Source organism: Xenopus laevis, chromosome 7L (genome assembly GCF_017654675.1).
Source record: "Xenopus laevis strain J_2021 chromosome 7L, Xenopus_laevis_v10.1, whole genome shotgun sequence".
In the NCBI taxonomy this organism is placed as follows: Eukaryota; Metazoa; Chordata; class Amphibia; order Anura; family Pipidae; genus Xenopus; species Xenopus laevis.
In genome coordinates this window covers 128,501,191-128,524,623 of record NC_054383.1, presented here as the reverse complement: position 1 = coordinate 128,524,623, position 23,433 = coordinate 128,501,191, and the positions used below count along the sequence as shown (strand labels likewise).

General features: G+C 40.2%; 3 protein-coding genes across 3 annotated transcripts in view; 2 read left to right on the top strand and 1 right to left on the bottom strand.

Moving 5' to 3' along the window:
* Window positions 1-23,433, bottom strand: part of LOC108697058 (chemokine-like receptor 1) — a 160,284-nt gene that overhangs the window by 41,975 nt on the left and 94,876 nt on the right. The gene's annotated exons all lie outside the window — the stretch shown is intronic.
* LOC121395649 (probable G-protein coupled receptor 33) lies at window positions 65-3,712 on the top strand. The gene is made up of 2 exons (XM_041569699.1): window positions 65-184; window positions 1,907-3,712. Exon 2 carries the CDS (start codon window positions 1,913-1,915, stop codon window positions 2,864-2,866), a length of 954 nt encoding a protein of 317 aa, XP_041425633.1. The 5' UTR covers window positions 65-184; window positions 1,907-1,912; the 3' UTR covers window positions 2,867-3,712.
* Window positions 17,807-21,921, top strand: LOC121395646 (probable G-protein coupled receptor 33). The gene is made up of 2 exons (XM_041569696.1): window positions 17,807-17,926; window positions 20,025-21,921. Exon 2 carries the CDS (start codon window positions 20,031-20,033, stop codon window positions 21,078-21,080), a length of 1,050 nt encoding a protein of 349 aa, XP_041425630.1. The 5' UTR covers window positions 17,807-17,926; window positions 20,025-20,030; the 3' UTR covers window positions 21,081-21,921.

The window sequence follows — 23,433 nt, the reverse complement described above, 5'->3', positions numbered from 1 at the left end:
AATAGTAACAGTACATTTTTCCATAGACGTAGTACATGTCTGGCTCTCGTCAGCAGATTTTGGGCATTTTTGGGCATTGGCCAGGAAATTACTACCACTGTGAAACAAGACATCCGAAGCTTCACTAGGAAATACTCACATTGAAGCAACACAAGAATCACCTTGAGAGCTCTACTATTACAAGGTAGGAGTGTGGAATTATAAAAGTACAAAATAATCCCAAAATATTGGGGCTTTCAGTTATTTATCACAGATAAATTACAGTTTGGCCAAATGAAAGCATTAATAAGTATGTAGCCGCTATACCTGGCTAATGATTTGGAACCTGTTTTTGTGTATTTTACTAGTTGTATTGAATTTTCTATTTTGCCTCCAACTTAGGTAGATTTTTAAAAAGTGAGAAATCATATGAAATTCTATTTATATGACTCCTTGTAAGTGAAAACAATAAGGGGGTTATTTACTAAACTTAGAATTTATCTCATTATGTTATTCAAAAAACTACAACCAATTTCCCATGCCCGATTTGACCTTATTTATTAATAAAAGAAACTCAAATTAATCAAATAAGAAAATGTAGCAAAAACCCGAATCGTCCGATTATTTCAGACTTTTTTCCAGCATTTCTTTAAACTATTGATGAAACCAATAGATCATTATTTAAACACATTCATTTAGCAATTGAATTATATTTAAAGGAACATTAAACCTTGCTGCATGGTACTGCTCAACCCCACTTTATTCAGTTGTTGCTGGACTTCAAATCCCAAATATAATATTAAGGCATACAGGGAGCTGTAGTCCAGCAATGAGGGTTGAATGCTTAATATTGCACACAAACTTTTACCCAGCTCTCCAAGGTCCACAGCAACATTAGAATCCAAAATAATCCTCCAATGAGAATCCCAGCTGATCTGTATAAATCTGGCTCCATGGTCTTTGTTCCTGCATTTGGATTTGGAAACATTAAGCACAATTCCCAGCACTGAACAAGTCTGTCCTTTATCCCCATGTTTGATTCCAGTGTCATATAATGACCCCAAAATGGCACAATAATCTCTGTATGTAGGATAAGAGCAAGATGGATGACATAGTGCTGGGAATCAGCATTCTCATTGGTCGATTCTCTTCCATCTGTAATTACATTTTTGGTCAGTAGAATTTTCATTGGTGAATTCGTTTCTATGTGTAATTATGTTTTTTCTTAATGTCTAGAGAGAACTAATGGGCTCAGTGGGACAGCTTTATAGTTGGCTAACAGCTCTACAACTCCTAAATCTTACACAACATATTTTTTTGAATTAACTAGCAACTCTATCACTCTGAAGCAAAAAAAAAACTGCTATAGCCTAATTCATTTTGCAACTTACCGATTTATAAGCAATTGTAAATATGATTATTAATAAACCCATGTCAACACATGCATAACATTTTTATTTCTTTTTATCCCTTTAAAAAAAGTCAATACTTGGGGGGTTATTTACTATAACTTGAATTTATCTCATATTTCCATTAAAACAAATCCGACCAAACTCCCATCCACGATTGTATCAATGAAATAACTCAAAAAAGTCGGGTCGGGAAAAAACTCAGATTTGATGCCCAAATCTTTCAAATTTTTTGGGGTTATTGCCCAAAAACCTAGAATTTTTCAGATTATCGGACTAAACCCAATGCAGATTACAATATCTTCACAATACAAAACGGACATCTGCCGTTGACTTCTACATGATCTCTAGAGGTTTGAGATCTTCTGGGTATTAAACATCTCAAAAAATGGGAGTTATTACCCACAAAAAACTCAACCACACAACATCAAGGTTTGGTAAATAACCCCTTGGTTGTCAGACTTACAGGTCTGCAATTTTCTTTTTCTAATTTTCATCTGTTTTTCTTCTGTGTCTAGTTTACAATGTCTGGGGCAACAGGAGTGACGTTTCAAATTTACACTGAAACGACCTACACAACAATCCCAAATGCCAATATCTTATCTACAGTGATCTTACTTGTGAGCAATCTGTTTGGGCTGGTTGTGAACACCCTTTACCTCTGGGTCCTCGGATTCAGGATGCCCAAGAGTATCAACACCACTTGGTTTTTACATTTAATTTTATCTAATTTACTTTTTACATTCATAATGCCATTCCTTGCTGTGTATTTGCTAACAGATCCCCATTGGATTATGGGATCCTTCCTATGTAAGTCCATTCACTCACTCTTTTCTGCAGTTATGTATACATCTGTTTTCTCTCTCACTGTAATCAGCCTCGATCGCTACAGTTTTGTCTGCCACCCAGTCTGGTACAGAGGACACATGAATAACCGCTATGCATCTACCATCTGCATTTGTATATGGGGGTTGGCCATTTTGTTTTGCTCCCCATATTTTGCTTTTCGCCAGACACGCCTACTGGAGGACAATACAACTGCCATTTGCTACAATGATTATACACTTTCTGGATCAATTCCACAAAACTCAGCAATACAACTGAGATGGGTGATGTTCAGCTTTCGCCTAATATTGGGCTTCCTACTGCCGTTTGCTATAATCACTGTTTGCTATGTCAGAATTGCTCTCAGGATGAAGAAGGCAAATCTGGCCAGATCAAGTAAACCTTACAAGATCATATTTATAGCTGTAACATCTTTCTTTGTATCCTGGTTCCCCTATCATTTATGGTATGGAATAACCATTGAAGAAGGCAGATTCCATAAAACTACTGTGGATATAATGATGGTCCTCACCACAGTGTTTATCTGTTTCAATTATTGCTTTACCCCATTACTTTACCTCTTCACTGCTGACAACTTCAAGGAAACATTAAAGAAGTCTGTAGTTCTACCCATTGAGTCAGTGTTGAACTAAATATGGAGACAAATCAGATGCTTCTTCCAAACCTGTTTAACCTGTTCAAACCAGTGAGGAGCAACCTGAAGAAATAAATGTACATGTTGCCTTACTGGCATGGAACGTTGGCTAGTGACAAATGGAATGAAGGGTGAACAAAGCAAGTGTCACTATGTAAACTATGTAGACATATATAACATTGGTGCAGGGGCCTCTGTTCCCCTTAAGAAGGTTACATTACACAAAAGTAATGTTTTATTCCTCTTTAATGCCATAAATATCCACCAAAACAAATTATTATTGACCCTTTATTTCACTCTCTCTGCCTTTCAGGTTGGATTGCATAAACATATTGAAAAACAAATAAGCACTTACTCCCAAATGTAATGCCTATTGACATGATGACTGCTCACTGCTTTGGGCAACCCTAGGTGGTTGTGGGGCATCACGTTTTTTTAGAGTCTTCACCATTATTATTGCTATGTCTGGAATTATTACAGCTGAGTTTAACACTGTTGTATTAATGTCAATACAAACACTCAGTGGAGAATAAGGTAGGTCTTCTCATCTTGGACCTCACAGACCCCTGTCTATCTAAACTTAGCTTCATTCTATATACACTCATGTGAATCATTTCAACTTGCCACAAAGGACACTTCCAAACATGATTGTCCATCACACAGTTTGGGCTACCCGAGCTTATTCACCATATTCTACCCCAGAAAAAACAAATATTTGCTGCAAGTCCTGATCTATGCCTGTTACTCGACCTTGAACCTATACTGCCTGCCCCTGACCTGGAAATGTCAACCAATTCTCATGTCTCCTCCTTAGTACTCCCCTTGTCAGCCTCACTGTCTTATTTCCACTACGGCACCAACCCCCCCCCCCCATTTAAACCTGGATGAGATTCTTAGATATAGTAATTGGATATCAGTGTGTTGTGAGCTCACTTAAGAAGTGAAATAAAGAGGACAGCAAGGACAACCTGTTGTCCCAACAAGGAGTGAGTATTTGTGGTATCTGGGTGAGCATGCACCAATTAGCGAATTGGAGCATTCAGGAATAGATCAGAAGGAACCAATGTGTTATAGTGAGACAGTTGGGAGCAAATCTGCTCTAGTTCATTGTATCACTGTACCCCATGTCTTCTTGCAGCAAAGGTTGTGTATTTTCTTATGGCTGTGATGGATGGCTGCTAGCCATGGTTAGCCCCATTACATATGGATTAATTACTAATCAGCCTTGCATATTGACTTTTATATTATATTATATATATATATATATATATATATATATATATATATATATATATATATATATATATATATATACAGTATATTGTGAATAGGTAAGGTAAGTGACAGCAGCACAGAGCATGTGCTGGGAATCAGCAGAGAAGAAGACGCTACTGGGGCATCTGATACACAGATTTTTTATTGCCAAAGTATAGTATAGAATTCCAATGTGTAGCATTTCTAGCCTCATTGCTTGTTAAGCTTTGCTTCTCCTTCAAGTCATATTTTCACTCATTGATTACAACTAAAGTTCCAGAAAAAAGAAATGGGAAAATTACATGTCTGTTCCTGAACCAGTCAACATTAGGGATGTAGCGAACGTCGGAAAAAAAGTTCGCGAACATATTCGCGAACTTGCGCAAAAATGCGAGCGGTTCGCGAACGGTTCGCGAACCCCATAGACTTCAATGGGAAGGCGAACTTTAACATCTAAAAAAGACATTTCTGGCCAGAAAAATGATTTTAAAGTTGTTTAAAGGGTGCAACGACCTGGACAGTGGCATGCCAGAGGGGGATCAAGGGCAAAAATGTATCTGAAAAATCTGCCTGTGTGTGCTTGGAAGAGATAGTGTAGGGGGAGAGCTGTTAGTGATTTCAGGGACAGATGATAGTAAGTTTGCTGGCTAGTAATCTGCTTGATACTGCTCTGTATTGGAGGGACAGAAGTCTGCAGGGATTTGAGGGACATTTTAGCTTAGGTAGCTTTGCTGGCTAGTAATCTACTGTTCTCTTTAAACAACTGCCATACGTTGACCTTGTAGGCATTGTTTGCCCAGTTTTTTTGGACGCAGCCACTGAAGCACAGTTGCCAGAAAAAATATGCCATATAAATGCTGAAAATAGTAATTTTTCGCCATACGTTGACCTTGTAGACATTGTTTGCCCAGTTTTTTTGGTTGCAGCCACTGAAGCACAGTTGCCAGAAAAAATATGCCATATAAATGCTGAAAATAGTCATTTTTTGCCATACGTTGACCTTGTAGGCATTGTTTGCCCAGTTTTTTTGGTCGCAGCCACTGAAGCACAGTTGCCAGAAAAAATATGCCATATAAATGCTGAAAATAGTAATTTTTTGCCATATACGTTGAGTCAACGTATGGCAAAAAATGACTATTTTCAGCATTTATATGGCATATTTTTTCTGGCCTCTGTGCTTCAGTGGCTGCGGCCAAAAAAACTGGGCAAACAATGCCTACAAGGTCAACGTCGTTGACCTTGTAGGCATTGTTTGCCCAGTTTTTTTGGCCGCAGCCACTGAAGCACAGAGGCCAGAAAAAATATGCCATATAAATGCTGAAAATAGTCATTTTTTTGGTCGCAGCCACTGAAGCACAGTTGCCAGAAAAATTATGCCATATAAATGCTGAAAATATAAATTTTTTTGGTTGCAGCCACTGAAGCACAGAGGCCAGAAAAATTATGCCATATAAATGCTGAAAATATAAATTTTTTTGGTTGCAGCCACTGAAGCACAGAGGCCAGAAAAATTATGCCATATAAATGCTGAAAATATAATTTTTTTTGGTTGCAGCCACTGAAGCACAGAGGCCAGAAAAATTATGCCATATAAATGCTGAAAATATAAATTTTTTTGGTTGCAGCCACTGAAGCACAGAGGCCAGAAAAATTATGCCATATAAATGCAGAAAATATGCATTTTTTTGGACGCAGCCACTGAAGCACAGTTGCCAGAAAAAATATGCCATATAAATGCTGAAAATAGTCATTTTTTGCCATACGTTGACCTTGTAGACATTGTTTGCCCAGTTTTTTTGGTTGCAGCCACTGAAGCACAGAGGCCAGAAAAAATTAAACCAGTAGGGTTTGCACCCTAGTTTGTAACGGTGGCGGAGGGAGGAGGACGCTAAAGGACAGCTGTGTGTGGAGTCATGAGGCTTGAAGAGAAGGACAGCTGCATAGAAGTCAGAACAAGTCTTCCGGCGTGCAGTAACCCTCCGAGATCCACCCCTCATTCATTTTAATAAAGGTCAGGTAATCGACACTTTTGTGACCTAGGCGAGTTCTCTTCTCAGTTACAATCCCTCCTGCTGCACTGAAGGTCCTTTCTGAGAGCACACTTGAGGCTGGGCAAGACAAGAGGTTCATGGCAAATTGTGACAGCTCTGGCCACTGATCAAGCCTGCACACCCAGTAGTCCAGGGGTTCATCGCTCCTCAGAGTGTCGATATCTGCAGTTAATGCCAGGTAGTCCGCTACCTGCCGGTCGAGGCGTTCTTTGAGGGTGGATCCAGAAGGGTTGTGGCGCTGCCTTGGACAGAAAAACATTTGCATGTCTGACGTTACAGACTGGCCAAAGGGCTTTGTCCTTGCAGGTGTGCTCGTGGCAGGATTACTGGCACCTCTGCCCCTGGAATGTTGATGAGTTCCTGAAGTGACATCACCCTTAAAAGCATTGTACAACATGTTTTGCAGGCTGGTTTGTAAATGCCGCATCTTTTCGGACTTGTGGTATGTTGGTAACATTTCTGACACTTTATGCTTGTACCGAGGGTCTAGTAGCGTTGCGACCCAGTACAGGTCCTTCTCCTTAAGCCTCTTGATACGGGGGTCCTTCAACAGGCATGACAGCATGAAAGACCCCATTCTCACAAGGTTGGATGCAGAGCTATCCATCTCCGCTTCCTCATTATCAAGGACTGCATCATCCACGGTCTCCTCCCCCCAGCCACGTACAAGACCAGGGGTCCCCAAAAGGTCACCACTAGCCCCCTGGGAAGCCTGCTCCTGTTGGTCCTCCTCCTCCTCCTCCACAAAGCCACCTTCCTCCTCTGACTCCACTTCTGGCACCTCTCCCTGCGTTGCAGCAGGTGCCTGGGTTCGTTCTGGTGATTCCGACCAGAAATCGCGCGCTTCCAGCTCCTCGTCACGCTGGTCTACAGCCTCATCTGTCACTCGTCGCACGGCACGCTCCAGGAAGAAAGCGAAGGGTATTAGGTCGCTGATGGTGCCTTCGGTGCGACTGACCATATTTGTCACCTCTTCAAAAGGTCGCATGAGCCTGCAGGCATCGCGCATAAGCACCCAGTAACGGGGGAAAAAAATCCCCAGCTCTGCAGATCCAGTCCTACCACCCAGTTCAAAAAGGTACTCGTTGACGGCCCTTTGTTGTTGCAGCAGACGTTCCAACATAAGGAGCGTTGAATTCCAGCGAGTCTGGCTGTCAGAAATCAAATGCCTGACTGGCATGTTGTAGCCGCTGCTGAATGTCAGCAAGGCGTGCCATGGCTGTGTAGGAACGTCTGAAATGGGCCGACACCTTTCTGGACTGGGTGAGAACGTCCTGGAATCCTGGGTACTTGGAGACAAAACGTTGGACTATTAAATTTAACACATGTGCCATGCAGGGCACATGTGTTAAATTGCCCAGTCTCAACACTGCCAACAGATTGCTTCCATTGTCACACACCACTTTTCCGATCTGCAGTTGGTGTGGGGTCAGCCACCGATCGGCCTGTGACTGCAGAGATGACAGGAGTACAGATCCGGTATGGTTTTTGCTTTCCAGGCACGTCATCCCCAAGACAGCGTGACAACGGCGTACCTGGCACGTCGAATAGCCTAGGGGGAGCTGGGGGTGCACAGGTGTGGAGGAGGAGAAGGAGGACCCAGCAGCAGAGTAAGAAGAAGAAGAGGAAGAAGACGAGGTAGAGAGCGATGGAGGAGTAGAGGTGGTGGCAGAACCGCGTGCAATCCGTGGCGGTGACACCAACTCCACTGTTGTTGTTGAGCTACCCATTCCCTGCTTCCCAGCCATTACCAAGTTCACCCAGTGGGCAGTGTAGGTGACATACCTGCCCTGACCATGCTTGGAGGACCATGCGTCAGTAGTCATATGGACCTTTGGCCCAACACTAAGTGACAGAGATGCGGTAACTTGGCTCTGCACATGTTGGTACAGGTGTGGTATTCCCTTTTTAGAAAAAAAATTGCGGCTGGGTACCTTCCACTGCGGTGTCCCAATTGCTACAAATTTGCGGAAGGCCCTCAGAGTCCACCAGCTGGTATGGTAAAAGCTGGCGGGCTAAGAGTGCAGACAAGTCAGCTGTCAGACGCCGGGCAAGGGGGTGACAGTCAGACATTGGCTTCTTACGCTCAAACATGGCCTTCACAGAAACTTGGCTGGTGGCAGATGACTGGGAATGGGAACAGGTGGTCAAGGTGGAAGGCGGAGTGGAGGGTGGTTCAGACGGGTCAAGGAGAGCAGAGGTAGAGCAGTAAGATGCTGGACCAGAAGGAGTGTGGCTTTTAGTTTGCCTGTTGCCTTTGAGGTGTTGCTCCCAAAGTGCTTTGTGCTTGCCGCTCATGTGCCTTCGCATAGAAGTTGTACCTATGTGGCTGTTGGGCTTACCAAGGCTCAGTTTCTGACTGCACTCATTGCAAATTACAATGCTTTTGTCAGAGGCACACACATTAAAAAAATCCCACACTGCTGACTTTTTGGAAGTGTGCGATCTGGCGGTAACAGTAGAAGTTGGCGGCATTGGCGGCAATGGCGGGTGCGTTGGCCGGCTGAACACAGGTGCCGATACATGTTGTTGCCCTACTGATCCCTGCGGGCTGTCCTCCCTGCTTCTTCTAAGTCTTATTCTCCTACTGCCTCTCTGACTCTCCGTCTCTCCATCTGAACTACCCTCCTCTTGCTCTCTTCTACTAGGCACCCACAAAACATCAATCTCCTCATCATCATTCTCCTCAGATGCATCAATTTCTTCTGACACATCACAGAAGGAAGCAGCAGCGGGGACCTCCTCCTCATCACTCATTATGTCCATCTCTATCGTGTTCTCTGCCAGAATTAAATCTGGTGTAACGTCCTCATCTCCTTCATCTTCTTCTGGCAATAATGGTTGCGCATTACTCAGTTCAAGAAACTCATGGGAAAATAACTCCTCTGACTCCAGTGAAGAAGGGGCACCGGTGGTGGAGGAAGTGTTACGTGGGGTGGCCATAAAAAGTATGTTTTAGTGGGAGCACTTACCGGACACTGAATTCAGACGTGCTGTACAGCTAGCCGCCATCCCACACGGTCACAAGAATTCCAGGAACAAGAAAAGCGAAGCACCGGGAGAATTCAGTAAAATGTAAAAAAAAATGAAATTTTATTCAATATACATGTAAAAACCAGTTACAGCAGCAACCCGTGGCTGCCCGCTTAACGCGTTTCGTGGCGTCCTGCCACTTCATCAGAAGCTTCTGATGAAGTGGCAGGACGCCACGAAACGCGTTAAGCGGGCAGCCACGGGTTGCTGCTGTAACTGGTTTTTACATGTATATTGAATAAAATTTCATTTTTTTTTACATTTTACTGAATTCTCCCGGTGCTTCGCTTTTCTTGTTCGTGGGGTGGCCATAGCAGTGGAGGATGAGGAGGATGTTGTGGTAAAGTTAGAAACGGTAGAGGATGGGGTGTGCTGTGTAAGCCAGTCAACTACCTCTTCAGCATTTTGGGAGTTCAGGGTCATTGGCTTTTTAAAACTGGGCAATTTGCTAGGGCCACAGGATTGCATAGCAGCACGGCCCCTAGCACGGCCTCTGCGTGGCGGCCTGCCTTTGCCTGGCATTATTTTTAAAAAAACAACAACAACAAAAACTCAGTTGGTTTTTCTGGAAACGATAATACACACAGCTAGATGGCAGTTTGAAGAAAACAGTGTGCAAATAATGCCTACAAGATCAACGTATACACTACTACAGCGGTGGATACGGATTACGTAAAATATATGAATGCTGCTTGAAAAAAAGTAACTCAAGTGGTTTTTCTAGAGACGATAATATTATCAATATTTAGACAAATGTGAACAAGCTCACACAGCTAGATGGCGGTTTGAAGAAAACACTGTGCAAATAATGCCTACAAGGTCAACGTATACACTACTACAGCGGTGGATACGGATTACGTAAAATATATGAATGCTGTTTGAAAAAAAGTAACTCAAGTGGTTTTTCTAGAGACGATAATATTATCAATATTTAGACAAAATGTGAACAAGCTCACACAGCTAGATGGCGGTTTGAAGAAAACACTGTGCAAATAATGCCTACAAGGTCAACGTATACACTACTACAGCGGTGGATACGGATTACGTAAAATATATGAATGCTGCTTGAAAAAAAGTAACTCAAGTGGTTTTCTAGAGACGATAATATTATCAATATTTAGACAAAATGTGAACAAGCTCACACAGCTAGATGGCGGTTTGAAGAAAACACTGTGCAAATAATGCCTACAAGGTCAACGTATACACTACTACAGCGGTGGATACGGATTACGTAAAATATATGAATGCTGCTTGAAAAAAAGTAACTCAAGTGGTTTTTCTAGAGACGATAATATTATCAATATTTAGACAAAATGTGAACAAGCTCACACAGCTAGATGGCGGTTTGAAGAAAACACTGTGCAAATACTGCCCACAAGATCAACGTATACACTACTACAGCGGTGGATACGGATTACGTAAAATATATGAATGCTGCTTGAAAAAAGTCACTCCGGTGTTTTTTCTGGAGACGGTAATATTATGGATATTTAGACAGAATGTGAACAAGGTCACACAGCTAGATGGCAGTTGGTTGAATAACACACTGGGCAAAAAATGCCTACAGGGCAAATAATGCCTAAAAGGTCAATTTATACACTAATACAGCGATGGATACGAATTACGTAAAATATATTATGGCTGCTTGAAAAAAGTCACTCCGGTGTTTTTTCTGGAGACGGTAATATTATGGATATTTAGACAGAATGTGAACAAGGTCACACAGCTAGATGGCAGTTGGTTGAATAACACACTGGGCAAAAAATGCCTACAGGGCAAATAATGCCTAAAAGGTCAATTTATACACTAATACAGCGATGGATACGGATTACGTAAAATATATTATGGCTGCTTGAAAAAAGTCACTCCGGTGTTTTTTCTGGAGACGGTAATATTATGGATATTTAGACAGAATGTGAACAAGGTCACACAGCTAGATGGCAGTTGGTTGAATAACACACTGGGCAAAAAATGCCTACAGGGCAAATAATGCCTAAAAGGTCAACTTATACACTACTACAGCGGTAGTAAAATAAAAAAAAGTAAAATAAAAAAAAAATGAATATTAAAAAAAAAAATTAAAGTTGGTGCTGCTGAACTACTAGGAGCAGCAGATTAGCACACCAGTCCCACTCCCCAACACTGCTAGACTAATAGCACTGGGCTCTTATAGTAGTAGTAGTAGTAGTAGTAAAACAACAAAAAAATAAATAAAAGCAGTCCTTACAAGGACTACTGTTATTGCAGCAGTCAGCAGATGAGATCAGAAGCAGGACAGCTGCCCACTGCAGCTACATACAGAGCACTGCAGTAGAAGGTAGATTACTAGCCAGCAAAGCTACCTAAGCTTAAATGTCCCTCAAACCCCTGCAGACTTCTGTCCCTCCAATAACAGAGCAGTATCAAAACGATTACTAGCCAGCAAACTTTCAACTGTCCCTGAAATCACTAACAGGCAGCAGCTCTCTCCCTACACTATCTCTTCAGCACACACAGGCAGAGTGAAAAAACGCTGCAGGGCTTCGGTTTTTATAGGGAAGGGGAGTGGTCCAGGGGAGAGCTTCCTGATTGGCTGCCATGTACCTGCTGGTCTGGGGTGAGAGGGCAAAAAAAAGCGCCAACAATGGCGAACCCAAAATGGCGAACGTCGCGCGACGTTCGCGAACTTCCGGCGAGCGCGAACACCCGATGTTCGCGCGAACAAGTTCGCCGGCGAACAGTTCGCGCCATCTCTAGTCAACATGTGATGGTCAAAGTCTGTGAATAGGGACCCATGGATAGCAGTTACTGGCATAGCACATTCATAGGACTTCTGTTTTAGACTGGCAGCTTAGCAAGAGCAGTATTTGATTCCACCCAGCAGTGTTAGTGGGTAGTTAGTATTCCAAGGCAACACCTGCTTAAGTGCAGGGACAATTGACTGGAAAGGGGCTCAGGTTAGTTTACCCCTGCAAAGCTTCCCCTGGAGAGGACCCACTATATGGAGGTTTACCTTGGAGTTGAGACTTATTCTTCACAACTTAAAGGGATCCTGTCATCGGAAAACATGTTTTTTTCAAAACACATCAGTTAATAGTGCTACTCCAGCAGAATTCTGCACTGAAATCCATTTCTCAAAAGAGCAAACAGATCTTTTTATATTCAATTTTGAAATCTGACATGGGGCTAGACATTTTGTCAATTTCCCAGCTGCCCCTGGTCATGTGACTTGTGCCTGCACTTTAGGAGAGAAAAGCTTTCTGGCAGGCTGCTGTTTTTCCTTCTCAATGTAACTGAATGTGTCTCAGTGAGACATGGGTTTTTACTATTGAGTGTTGTTCTTAGATCTACCAGGCAGCTGTTATCTTGTGTTAGGGAGCTGCTATCTGGTTACCTTCCCATTGTTCTTTTGTTTGGCTGCTGGGGGGAAAAGGGAGGGGGATGTCACTCCAACTTGCAGTACAGCAGTAAAGAGTGATTGAAGTTTATCAGAGCTCAAGTCACATGACTTGGGGCAGCTGGGAAATTGACAATATGTCTAGCCCCATGTCAGATTTCAAATAATTCTGCTGGAGCAGCACTATTAACTGATTCATTTGGAAAAAAATGTTTTTTACCATGACAGTATCTTTAAGTTCTCTTTGTTCCCATATAAAAGTGCTTACTCTTTGTAATAATTATCTATTTATAATTAGCTCACTTATTAATAAACTGAATCACATTTTGGTTAAGATTACCGGTGCCTGCTCATTTCTCAAAGTTCTTATGTAGATGTTACAGTTCAGTTTCCTACAACCTTTTCTCTATCACCTTGCAAGGGCCCAGCTGAAAGAGAGGGCTTGCTTCTGCAAAGCTGGATAAAGCTATTAAAGGGCATATAAAGATAAAATGCCATTTTTACTTTCTTTAATGAAAAAGAAACCTATCTCCAATATACTTTAATTAAAAAATGTGCACCGTTTTTATAAGAAACATGACTGTATGCAGTGAAATTCTCCCTTCATTTACTGCTGTGGATAGGAATTGTCAGACAGTCCCTAACTGCTGAGCAGGGAAACAATCATACTTATGTACAGCAGGGGGAGCACCCGCCTTACTTCCCAGCCATGCAGAACTCAAGCAGCTTTGTTTATGACGATCCCTAAGCAGCCCAGACCACACTGAGCATGTGCACAGTCTTAGTCTTGCAAAAATGTTTAACAAAGTTACAAGATGGTGACCCCCTGTAGCCAACTTTGAAAGCAAAAATTATTTGTTTGATTAGGCTTGTGGTGCAGTAAGTTCATGTTTATATTTAGTATACAAAATACAGCATTTCTAGCTTTATTCTATTTTAGACTTTACATGCCCTTTAAGGACAAGGGTTACATTAGTTTAAGTTTTGTTTGTGCTGAGACTGATGAAGAATGCTGGTGCATAACAGGAACAGTGCCCCAGCTAGAGTTGGTCTCATTAGCTTTTCATTAGTGTTCTTCAGAAAGGAGAAGTGGCTTGTACTAACAATAAAGGCAAATAGTAAAAGATGATGACATTGGGTAGAATTTGCATGGGCATTTGGCTTTCTATAAATATAAAGCCCTCCTTGTATGAGATTATTTAGACATGTGAACCTACATATGTTTGTTTCTGCTGTCTGAACTGGTTCCAGTGCACAGGGCATGGCAGCCATTATACTTCTAAATACCAAACTATTTGTACTTTGCAAATTAATTTTCACTTGCCTTCATAAAATGCTTTAAAACCAGACAGCAAATATTGTTTGCTCTGGTACTGAGACAGAAGGACACATCATAACATAAGTCACAACACAAAAACACATACAAACCTCCATATTTGTACCCCAACACAGCACTTTTACCCAGGATGAGCTGCTGAAATCACTCGCAACCAGTACCGTAAATGTGTGGAGATCTCAATAAACCTGCAGGTAGTAGCACCTTTCCTGATTGTGACATCTGATATGTCCTTTATTCTACATGACATATCTCTTTTATCACATCTACTCAAAAATAAAATCTCTGACAAAACTTTTGCTTGCTCTTCCATATTCTGTAGAATTTAGTAAAAGTGTGTGCAGTTTCATCTCTGTGCATCGGTGTTTTCAGTCCTGTGTTATTAATGATAAAAAAAAATCAAAGTACTGGTTGAGATGGAATACTTTGCTTCATGCAAAAAAGATGTTACCTCTTGTGCCAGACTTGCCTTCACCACCTCAGAGCAGGCGAAGTGCAATAGAGTAGATAGGAATTGCTCAAAAAAAATTTAAACATTTTCTAAGTTCCAAAAAAACACTGGTGACTTTTCAGTTTTTCAGGGTGATAGGCTGCAAAAGATCGTAATCTTTTTTTAGGGTACCCTGCTTCCCCCCTACATTTCCTAACATATGGCACATAAACTATACACTGGGCTCATGTGTAGGGCAATATAACACCTTTATTTTATTTTATTAAGCTTCCCTGGCCTTGTGTAGTGTAATGTATTTGCTGCAACATATACATCCATTGAAATTTTACTTCCCGCTGTATGCAAATTAGCCAGTGCTAACGCAAGTTTACTTTGCTTGCCGAATTAATGCTAGCAAAACTTCGCCATTGTTCAGTGCCCTGGACGCAACTTGACATTTTAGTGAATTAGCGTTGTCCTGGCAAATTTTCGCCTGGCGAAGTGTGGTGATGTCGGTGAAGCCGTTGCTGGTGAATTTCCGGAGGTTAGTGAATTTGCCCCTATATGGTTACAAGTGCATTTCATTTTATGCTTGTCAATGCAATTCTAGCTAATATCTATTAAAAATTTTTTGCCAATGCCTCTCTTTGTTGGAGTTCTAGGAAAACTGCATATTGCACATATTTAAGGGGATAGTACCTGAAGTACTGAAAGTCTGAGGTTATTATTACCTAAAACAAAGGAGAGGGGATTGATCAATGCAATTGGTCCCCTGTTTTATAAGTAACTTATTATCTATGCAAGTGCATGTATGTTCAAATACAGGGGTTTTTAGTTACAAAGTTATGATCATAAAATTGGTCAGTTTTTCATAACACATGCACTTCAATACTGTACATATTAAATACAGGGGAGCAGGAAATGTGCATTGATCACTCCACTCTATTTTGTTTGCTTGTAGCTAATGATGAGTGAATCCAGTCTGCTATTGATTTCTACATGTTTTCGGCAGGGTTTCAGCAGGAGTATTTCTGTATTTGGAATTTTCATAATTGTGTGGCATAATAAATTCTGAAAAAGCCGCACTTTTTTTCCCCACTACTTTTTTGCATAAGTTTAGTAAATCAGCCCCATAGAGTAGCTTCAGTTTTCCTGTTTGCTCTGTTTAGCTCAATAAAAACTCCAGAGATTTTTTGTGTAAAATAAGACAACTTGTTCATTAATGACTTAGGGGAGGGTGTTGTAAGTAATGTATCAGTGTTTGCAGATGACACAAAACTATCCATCCTAATAAATTCCATCCAGGATGTGGCACTTGCAACATGATCTTGACAAACTGGCAATCTGGGCAGCTAAGTGGCAAATGAGATTCAGGGGCCGATTCACTAAGCTCGAGTGAAGGATTCGAATGAAAAAAATTCGAATTTCGAAGTATTTTTTGGGTACTTCGACCATCGAATTGGTTAAATTCGTTCGAATTCGAACGAAATCGAACGATTCGAAGTAAAAATCGTTCGACTATTCGACCATTCGATAGTCGAAGTACTTTCCCTTTAAAAAAAACTTCGACCCCCTACTTCGGCAGCTAAAAGCTACCGAAGTCAATGTTAGCCTATGGGGAAGGTCCCCATAGGATTGCTAACCTTTTTTTGATCGAAGTATTTTCCTTCGATCGTTGGATTAAAATCCTTCGAATCGTTCGATTCGAAGGATTTAATCGTTCCGAACGAAAAATCCTTCGATCGATCGATCGCAGGATTTGCGCAAAATCGTTCAACTTCGATATTCGAAGTCGAACGATTTTAGTTCACAGTCGAATATCGAGGGTTAATTAACCCTCGATATTCGACTCTTGATGAATCGGCCCCTCAATGTTGATAAATGTAAAGATGTAAAAATATCCACTTATACCCTTAATGGGACTGCACTAGGCAAATCCATTATGGAAAAGGACCTTGGAGTCCTTGTAGATGATAAACTTGGCTGTATCAAGCAATGCCAGTCAGCAGCATCAAGGGCAAATAAGGTCTTGAGCTGTATTAAAAGGGGCATAGAGTCACGGGAGGGGGGTCATTCTTCCACTGTATAGAGCACTTGTAAGGCCCCATCTAGAATATGCAGTACAGTTTTGGTCTCCATCACTCAAACAGGACATTATTGTATTAGAGAGGGTACAGAGAAGGGCAACTAAGCTGGTAAAAGGTATTGAAATTCTTAGCTATGAGGAAAGACTGGCCAAATTGGGGATGTTCACGCTGGAGAAGAGGCGCTTAAGGGGAGATATGATAACTATGTATAAATATATAAGGGGATCATATAATAATCTCTAAACTGCTTTATTTACCAGTAGGTCTTTCCAGCTGACACAAGGTCACCCATTCCGATTAGAAGAAAAGAGGTTCCGCCTAAATATTGGGAAGGGGTTTGTTACAGTGAGAGCTGTGAAGATGTGGAATTCTCTCCCTGAATCAGTGGTACAGGCTGATACATTAGATAGGTATAAGAAGGGGTTGGATGGTGTTTAGCAAGTGAGGGAATACAGGGATATGGGAAATAGCTCATAGTACAAGTTGATCCAGGGACTGGTCCCATTGCCATTTTGGAGTCAGGAAGAAATTTTTCCCCCTCTGAGGCAAATTGGAGAGGCTTCAAATAGGGGTTTTTGCATTTCTCTGGATCGACTAGCAGTTAGGCAGGATATTTATACTTAAAAGTTTGAACTTTATGGACGTGTGTCTTTTTTAAACCTAACTTACTATGTTACTTTATTACTTTGTAAGAATCTGTTAAACACAAGCCCCATTCATCGCACTTATGTTGAACAAGAGGGTCTCCTGTCCCTCATTAGCAATTGTTCTGCAAAATACAAAATGCAGACTGTTATCAGTGAGGGCTGATAGCCCTTTGGAACAACATAAAGTTATGGAGACTGCCCTATATAAGATACATGCAATAACTAAATGCAAACATACTTTCAACTAAGAATTTCTGTCTGTCTACTTTCAAGTACATCTTTTTTCAGGACCGTGAAAGAGTTCCTTTAGCTCACTTCTATATGTTTTTATAACCCTTCCCCTTCACACTCTCATGTATATAGAAATTGGACGTCCATTGTTCAGCCCGTCAACGATAATAGGACAACTGAACAATCTAAACCCACAAAAACGAATAGAAATACTATCCTGCCCTCCAGATTTTTTAAAAGTCTCCCATTGTTTGAGAGTAACACATGGTATATATGGTTTGATACATTTCATTACTTTTCTGCATACTGTATACTTTATCAATAACAACAAAAAAAATTGTTGAAATAAAACAAACTGTGGCAACAGGACTTTGGGTTGACATTCCCTTTCTGCTAAACTGTGTGATAGGACGTGCAGCAATTTGTTTGAGAGTGTTTATGTGGTTTCCATTTCCGCATATTAGTAAAAGTGAAGTTCTGTACATCTGGCCAAACAAGAAATAAATATTTTGCTCTACTGCTACGAGCACCTATTTGTGCTGGATGAAGAATAATAGACAGCATTTCAAACCACCTTCAAATAGCAAGATACAAAGCTCTGGAGTAAAACAAGGTAGGAGTCTTGAAATATGAAAAAGCAATTGCAACCAAACTCATAGGGCTTTCAGCTATTCTGCATAGATACCCAGGGAATGGTATTGTCTGATTACAGGGAATGCTAAGCAAATGCAATCAGTGTATGTCACAGATGTAGTAAGTCACTTGGCTCGTGGTTTTGCATTTTTATTTCTTTGTCTACAACCTTCCTATTTTGCCTCCCACAGATGGTAAAAGAGAAGGGCAGAGCCCCATATATATTGAGACTTTGTCTTGAATTTTCATATGCTCCCTTGCAAGTCAGCTTGAGATTTTTCTCAACACAACATTCTCATTCTTGGCTGTTTTCTTCAGAAATAGATTATAACCAAGTAGCAATAGGGGCTGCCATTGAAGCTAGCTGCAGTTCTAAAGCATTATTCTAAACCACTGAGGAAACCAATAGACCATTCATTAAACAAACACTGTGCAAGTAGGTCTTTAAATCACTTCTACCCACCAGCATACATTTTCAGATAATGGGATGATCGAGTATCTTAGTTTATGCCATCTTTGATTCAAGAGGATGAGGTGGAACCATAAACCACAAAAAGAATACAATTTCACCTGTAATTTAGAGTTGCCCCATCCTTTATTAAACCTACACAAAAAAATAGTGATCTGGCAACTTTACCCTTCAAACATTTGCTCACACTTGGGGGGGCTTATTTACTAACAATCAAAAAAATTTTTCCCAAGAATCTCTAAAAATGTCTGATTTTCTAATTAAAAAAAACCTCTAAAGATCTGAGATTTATGTAGTGTAAAATCCATGAAAACCACTAATACAGGAGGTATTGAGGTCCTATAGAAGTCAACGGGAGCTGTGCTGATCTTTTTGGACTACTCTAAGGGGCCGATTCACTAAATTCGAGTGAAGGATTCGAAGTAAAAAAACTTTGAATTTCGAAGTATTTTTTGGGCTACTTCGACCATCGAATGGGCTACTTCGACCTTCGACTACGACTACGACTTCGAATCGAAGGATTCAAACTAAAAATCGTTCGACTATTCGACCATTCGATAGTCGAAGTACTGTCTCTTTAAAAAAACTTCGACCCCCTAGTTCGGCAGCTAAAAGCTACCGAAGTCAATGTTAGCCTATGGGGAAGGTCACCATAGGCTTTCCTAAGTTTTTTTGATCGAAGGATATTCCTTCAATCGTTGGATTAAAATCCTTCGAATAGTTCGATTCGAAGGATTTAATCGTTCGATTCGAAGGATTTAATCGTTCGATCGAAGGATTATTCCTTCGATCATACGATCGCAGTATTTGCGCTAAATCCTTCGACTTCGATATTCGAAGTCGAAGGATTTTAATTCCTAGTCGAATATCGAGGGTTAATTAACCCTCGATACTCGTCCCTTAGTGAATCAGCCCCTAAATCAATTCAGACTTTTAGAGGTTTTCATATTTTTTTTTTCGATAGGAAGTGTCCTAAGAACTCCAATTTTTATAGGTTTCCAGGGTCCTTGTATATTTTACAGCAATGTTCAGAGTAATTTTGTATTTGTATTTGTTTTATTCAGATTTTTTAATAAATCTCATGACATTCCTAATTTTAGAGTTTGTATGTTTAGTTGTGGTTTTAATGATTCTTGAAACCATTTAAAAAATGAGACTGTTGATATTTAGGCCCCCCCACATGTCAGACTTACTGGTCTATAACTTTTGTTCTCTAATTTTCATCTATTTTTTTATGCCAGTAACGTGGTGCAAATGTTAAGGTTTTTAACTCCCTGTTATTGAGAATATTATTCATTACATCCCTTCAGTCTTAATGGTTATTTATGGCTAGCCAATTATATTTGCCTGTACTCCAGGGGCGATCCTGTCCATTTTTCCTCCTTAGACGACCTTCATTTTGCCGCCCCCCACCTCTTCCCACGGCACTCACATTTCACGCCAGAAAGGGGTCGGGCGGTCCACCTAAACTTCCACCTAAATCCCTTACAGTTGCAAAAGAAATATGTCATAATGAGCATAGATTATTGTTATTTATTCTCATACTCCATCATATGTCTCTGTTTAGGAATGCTTCACATATATGTTTTAATGTTTCTTCTGCTTTTAGTGTGAAATGTCTCGGGGAACAGGATTGGATTTTCACATGAACACAACTACTCGACTGACCTACTCATTAATAACACCAGCCAATATATTAGTTACAATTACCGTACTTGTGAGCAATCTGTTTGGACTGGTTGTGAATTCCCTTTACCTCTGGGTCCTCCGATTCAGGATGCGCAAGAGTAACAACACCACTTGGCTTTTTCATTACATTTTATCCAATTTACTTTTTACATTCGTAATGCCATTCCTTGCAGTGTGTTTAATAATGAATCCCCACTGGATAATGGGAACCTTCTTGTGTAAATCCATTCATTCATTAGATTCGGTATGTATGTATGCATCTGTTTTCTTTCTCACAGTTATCAGCCTTGATCGCTTCAGCTTAGTCTTTCATCCAGTCTGGTACAGAAGACACATGAAGAATCTCTTTGCATCTGCCATCTGTATTAGTATTTGGGGATTGGCCATTTTGTTTAGCTCCCCGTACTTAGTATTTCGCCAGACACGTCTGCTGGAGGACAATAAAACCACCATTTGCTACAATGATTATACACTTTCTGGATCAATCTGGCAAAAGTCAGCGATACAACTGAAATGGGTGATGTTCAGCTTTCGGCTAATATTGGGCTTCCTACTGCCATTTTCTGTAATCACTCTTTGCTATGTCAGAATTGCTCTCAAGATGAAGAAGGGAAATCTGGCCAGATCAAGTAAACCTTACAAGATTATATTTATATTTGTAGCATCTTTCTTTGTATCCTGGTTCCCCTATCATTTATGGTATGGAATGACCATTGAAGAAGGCAGATTCCACAAAACTACTCTGGATATACTGATGGTCCTCATAATATGTTTTATCTGTTTCAATTATTGCTTTACCCCATTACTTTACCTCTTCATTGCAGAAAACTTTAAGAAGACATTACGAAAGTCTGTACTGTCACTGATTGAGTCAGCTTTAAACCCATTTAACAGAAGTTTTGAGGACAAGTCAGATATGACTGCCAATTCCTCTGTAACTAGAGAGACCCTAGCAAGGAGCAACTTTAAGGAATAAATGTCCATGCAGCTTTATTGACAGTAATCAGCCTTGACCACTTATTTTTCCAGTCTGGTACAGAAGACATATGATCTATCACCATGCATCTGCATTTGTGTGGGGTTTGGCCATTTTGTTTAGTTCATTTGCCAAAAAACAATAGAATTAACATTTGCTACAATGATACACTTTCTGGTTCTAACCAGGAAAAGTCAGCAAGATGGGTCATGTTCATCTTTCAAATTATATTGGACTTCTTCCTGCTATCTGTTGTAATCGCTCTGCTATGCCAGAAATGCTCTCAGGATGAAGAAGAAAAACTTGGCCCGAGCAAGTAAACCTTACAAGATCATATTTATATCTGTAGTATCTTTCTTTCCATCATGGTTCTTCTATCATTTATGGTATGGAATGCCAATTGAAGAAGGCACATTGCATGAAACTCCAATGGATATATTGATGGCCCTTACAATACAGTTATTGCTTATTACATTACTTTTTACTTTTCACGGCAGAAAACCTCAAGCTCAAACTTTTCTTTGAACAACTTGCCATGCATTATCATTATTTATTTGTTTTTGTACTATGATGAGCCACATTTCCTTATACCTCTGTCTTCCCACTCTAGTCATTGTCCATTCACTATTAGGCATGCATTCAAGCTAACCAATCACAATCCTCTCTGTCTTCTTCCTATGAAGCTACAGAACTGCTGTTAAGCTTTAGCCTCTGATTATGTCTCAGTGGTGTGTGTGTGGGACCCCAAGCAACTGTGTGACTTTCCTCCTCTATAATTGGAGGACACTTTGTGGTAAATTTATCAAAGAGTGAAGTTCTGCCACTAGAATGAAATTCCGCAGCTCACAATTCATTTCTATGGGATTTTCAAAGGCGTATTTATCAATGGGTGAAAGTTCACCCTTTGATAAATACGCCTTTAAAAATCCCATGGAAATGAATGGAAAGTGGCGGAATTTCACTTTAGTGGCGGAACTTCACTATTAACTTCACTCTTTGATAAATATAACCCTTTGTACCACATCCTTTCATATCGAAAATGCTGTACAGTATTTTTGGATAAGCTTCCTTTGTTTGATTAAGTAATAAGATGTGCAGTGTTTTTTTGGTTTTATGTTGGAATAAGGCATTGTACACATAGAAATGCTAGAATTTGCATTAATATCTTGATGTTATGTGAGATGAGAACTTAATAATCATTTGTAGTGATGAGTAAATCTGTCCTGTTTCACTTTGATAAAAAATGTGTGCACCTACAGTATGCGAAAATTCACGAATCAGTAAAAAAATTTGAGATACATATTAATGTCTATGGATAACATTTCAGTAGCAAAATATAGTAGACTTTTTGTAGCAATCTAAATTCCATGGGTGTTTTTTTTTTTCGTTTCACTTCTTAATTTCACTTCTGGGCTGACAATTTTTCTTTACTTTCAAGTTGTATTGACTGTGATGAGCGAAACTTCCATGTTTTGCTTTGAGTCAACATTCGCTAATAACTGTCAAAATTCAACGAATTGCATTCGGAAGGCAAAATCACATACGTTTCACTCAGTATACTACTACACATATGCCCTACTTTGTTAGAGGACTCCTATCCACTAGGCTTATTTACAACTTATTTTTAAGTAGAAAAAAATGCTCCAGTGTTGACAGTTTTTTAAAAACATGTGATTTTTTGTCATTAACTCTGGTCTACTGGTAATTGTATCTGCTATTACACTGTTACAATCTGTTTCTGTTCAACCAAAAAGTAAAAAGGAAAGGTTGTGGGAGCACTCCATGGTTAAATAAAAATATACTTAAAAACAACGGGAGTGCTACTGATCTGGCCAAATTAACTACAAACATAATGAAAAAAAAAAGAAAGATTGATCAATGCACATTCCCTGTCCCCTGTCATATAAGTAATCTATGCAGATAGATGTATTTACATAGACAGGGGTTTTTTAGTTACAAAATTATGATCATAAGATTGATAAGCCACCAAAAAAGTAATATAATGTATATATAACTGACTTGCTAACACAAGCACTTCTAATAAATCTGACCACCAACAGATAATATCTGGGTGTTAAAATCCCAATTGCTCAAATCCCATTGTTCAATGTGGAAGGAGAGGATAATATGATGCATGAGGTTTTTTTTTCCTACCGCTCAACATTTTTGTCTACCGCGCAACTATTTTTGTCACGTGCAAAACTGCCAATTCTGGCATAGCACACATAAATGATTTATGGGTAAGAAAGGCCAGATTAGAAAGAGCAGTATTTGGCCACAAGTGTTAGTTGGAAGGGACACCTGCCTAATTTTTCATTGAGATTCAGAAAAACAAATGCTGTGAAACATTGCT

Coding starts and splice junctions, on each gene's coding strand:
- LOC121395649 (XM_041569699.1), top strand. CDS start 1,913: ATGTCTGGGGCAACAGGAGTGACGTTTCAAATTTACACTGAAACGACC.
- LOC121395646 (XM_041569696.1), top strand. CDS start 20,031: ATGTCTCGGGGAACAGGATTGGATTTTCACATGAACACAACTACTCGA.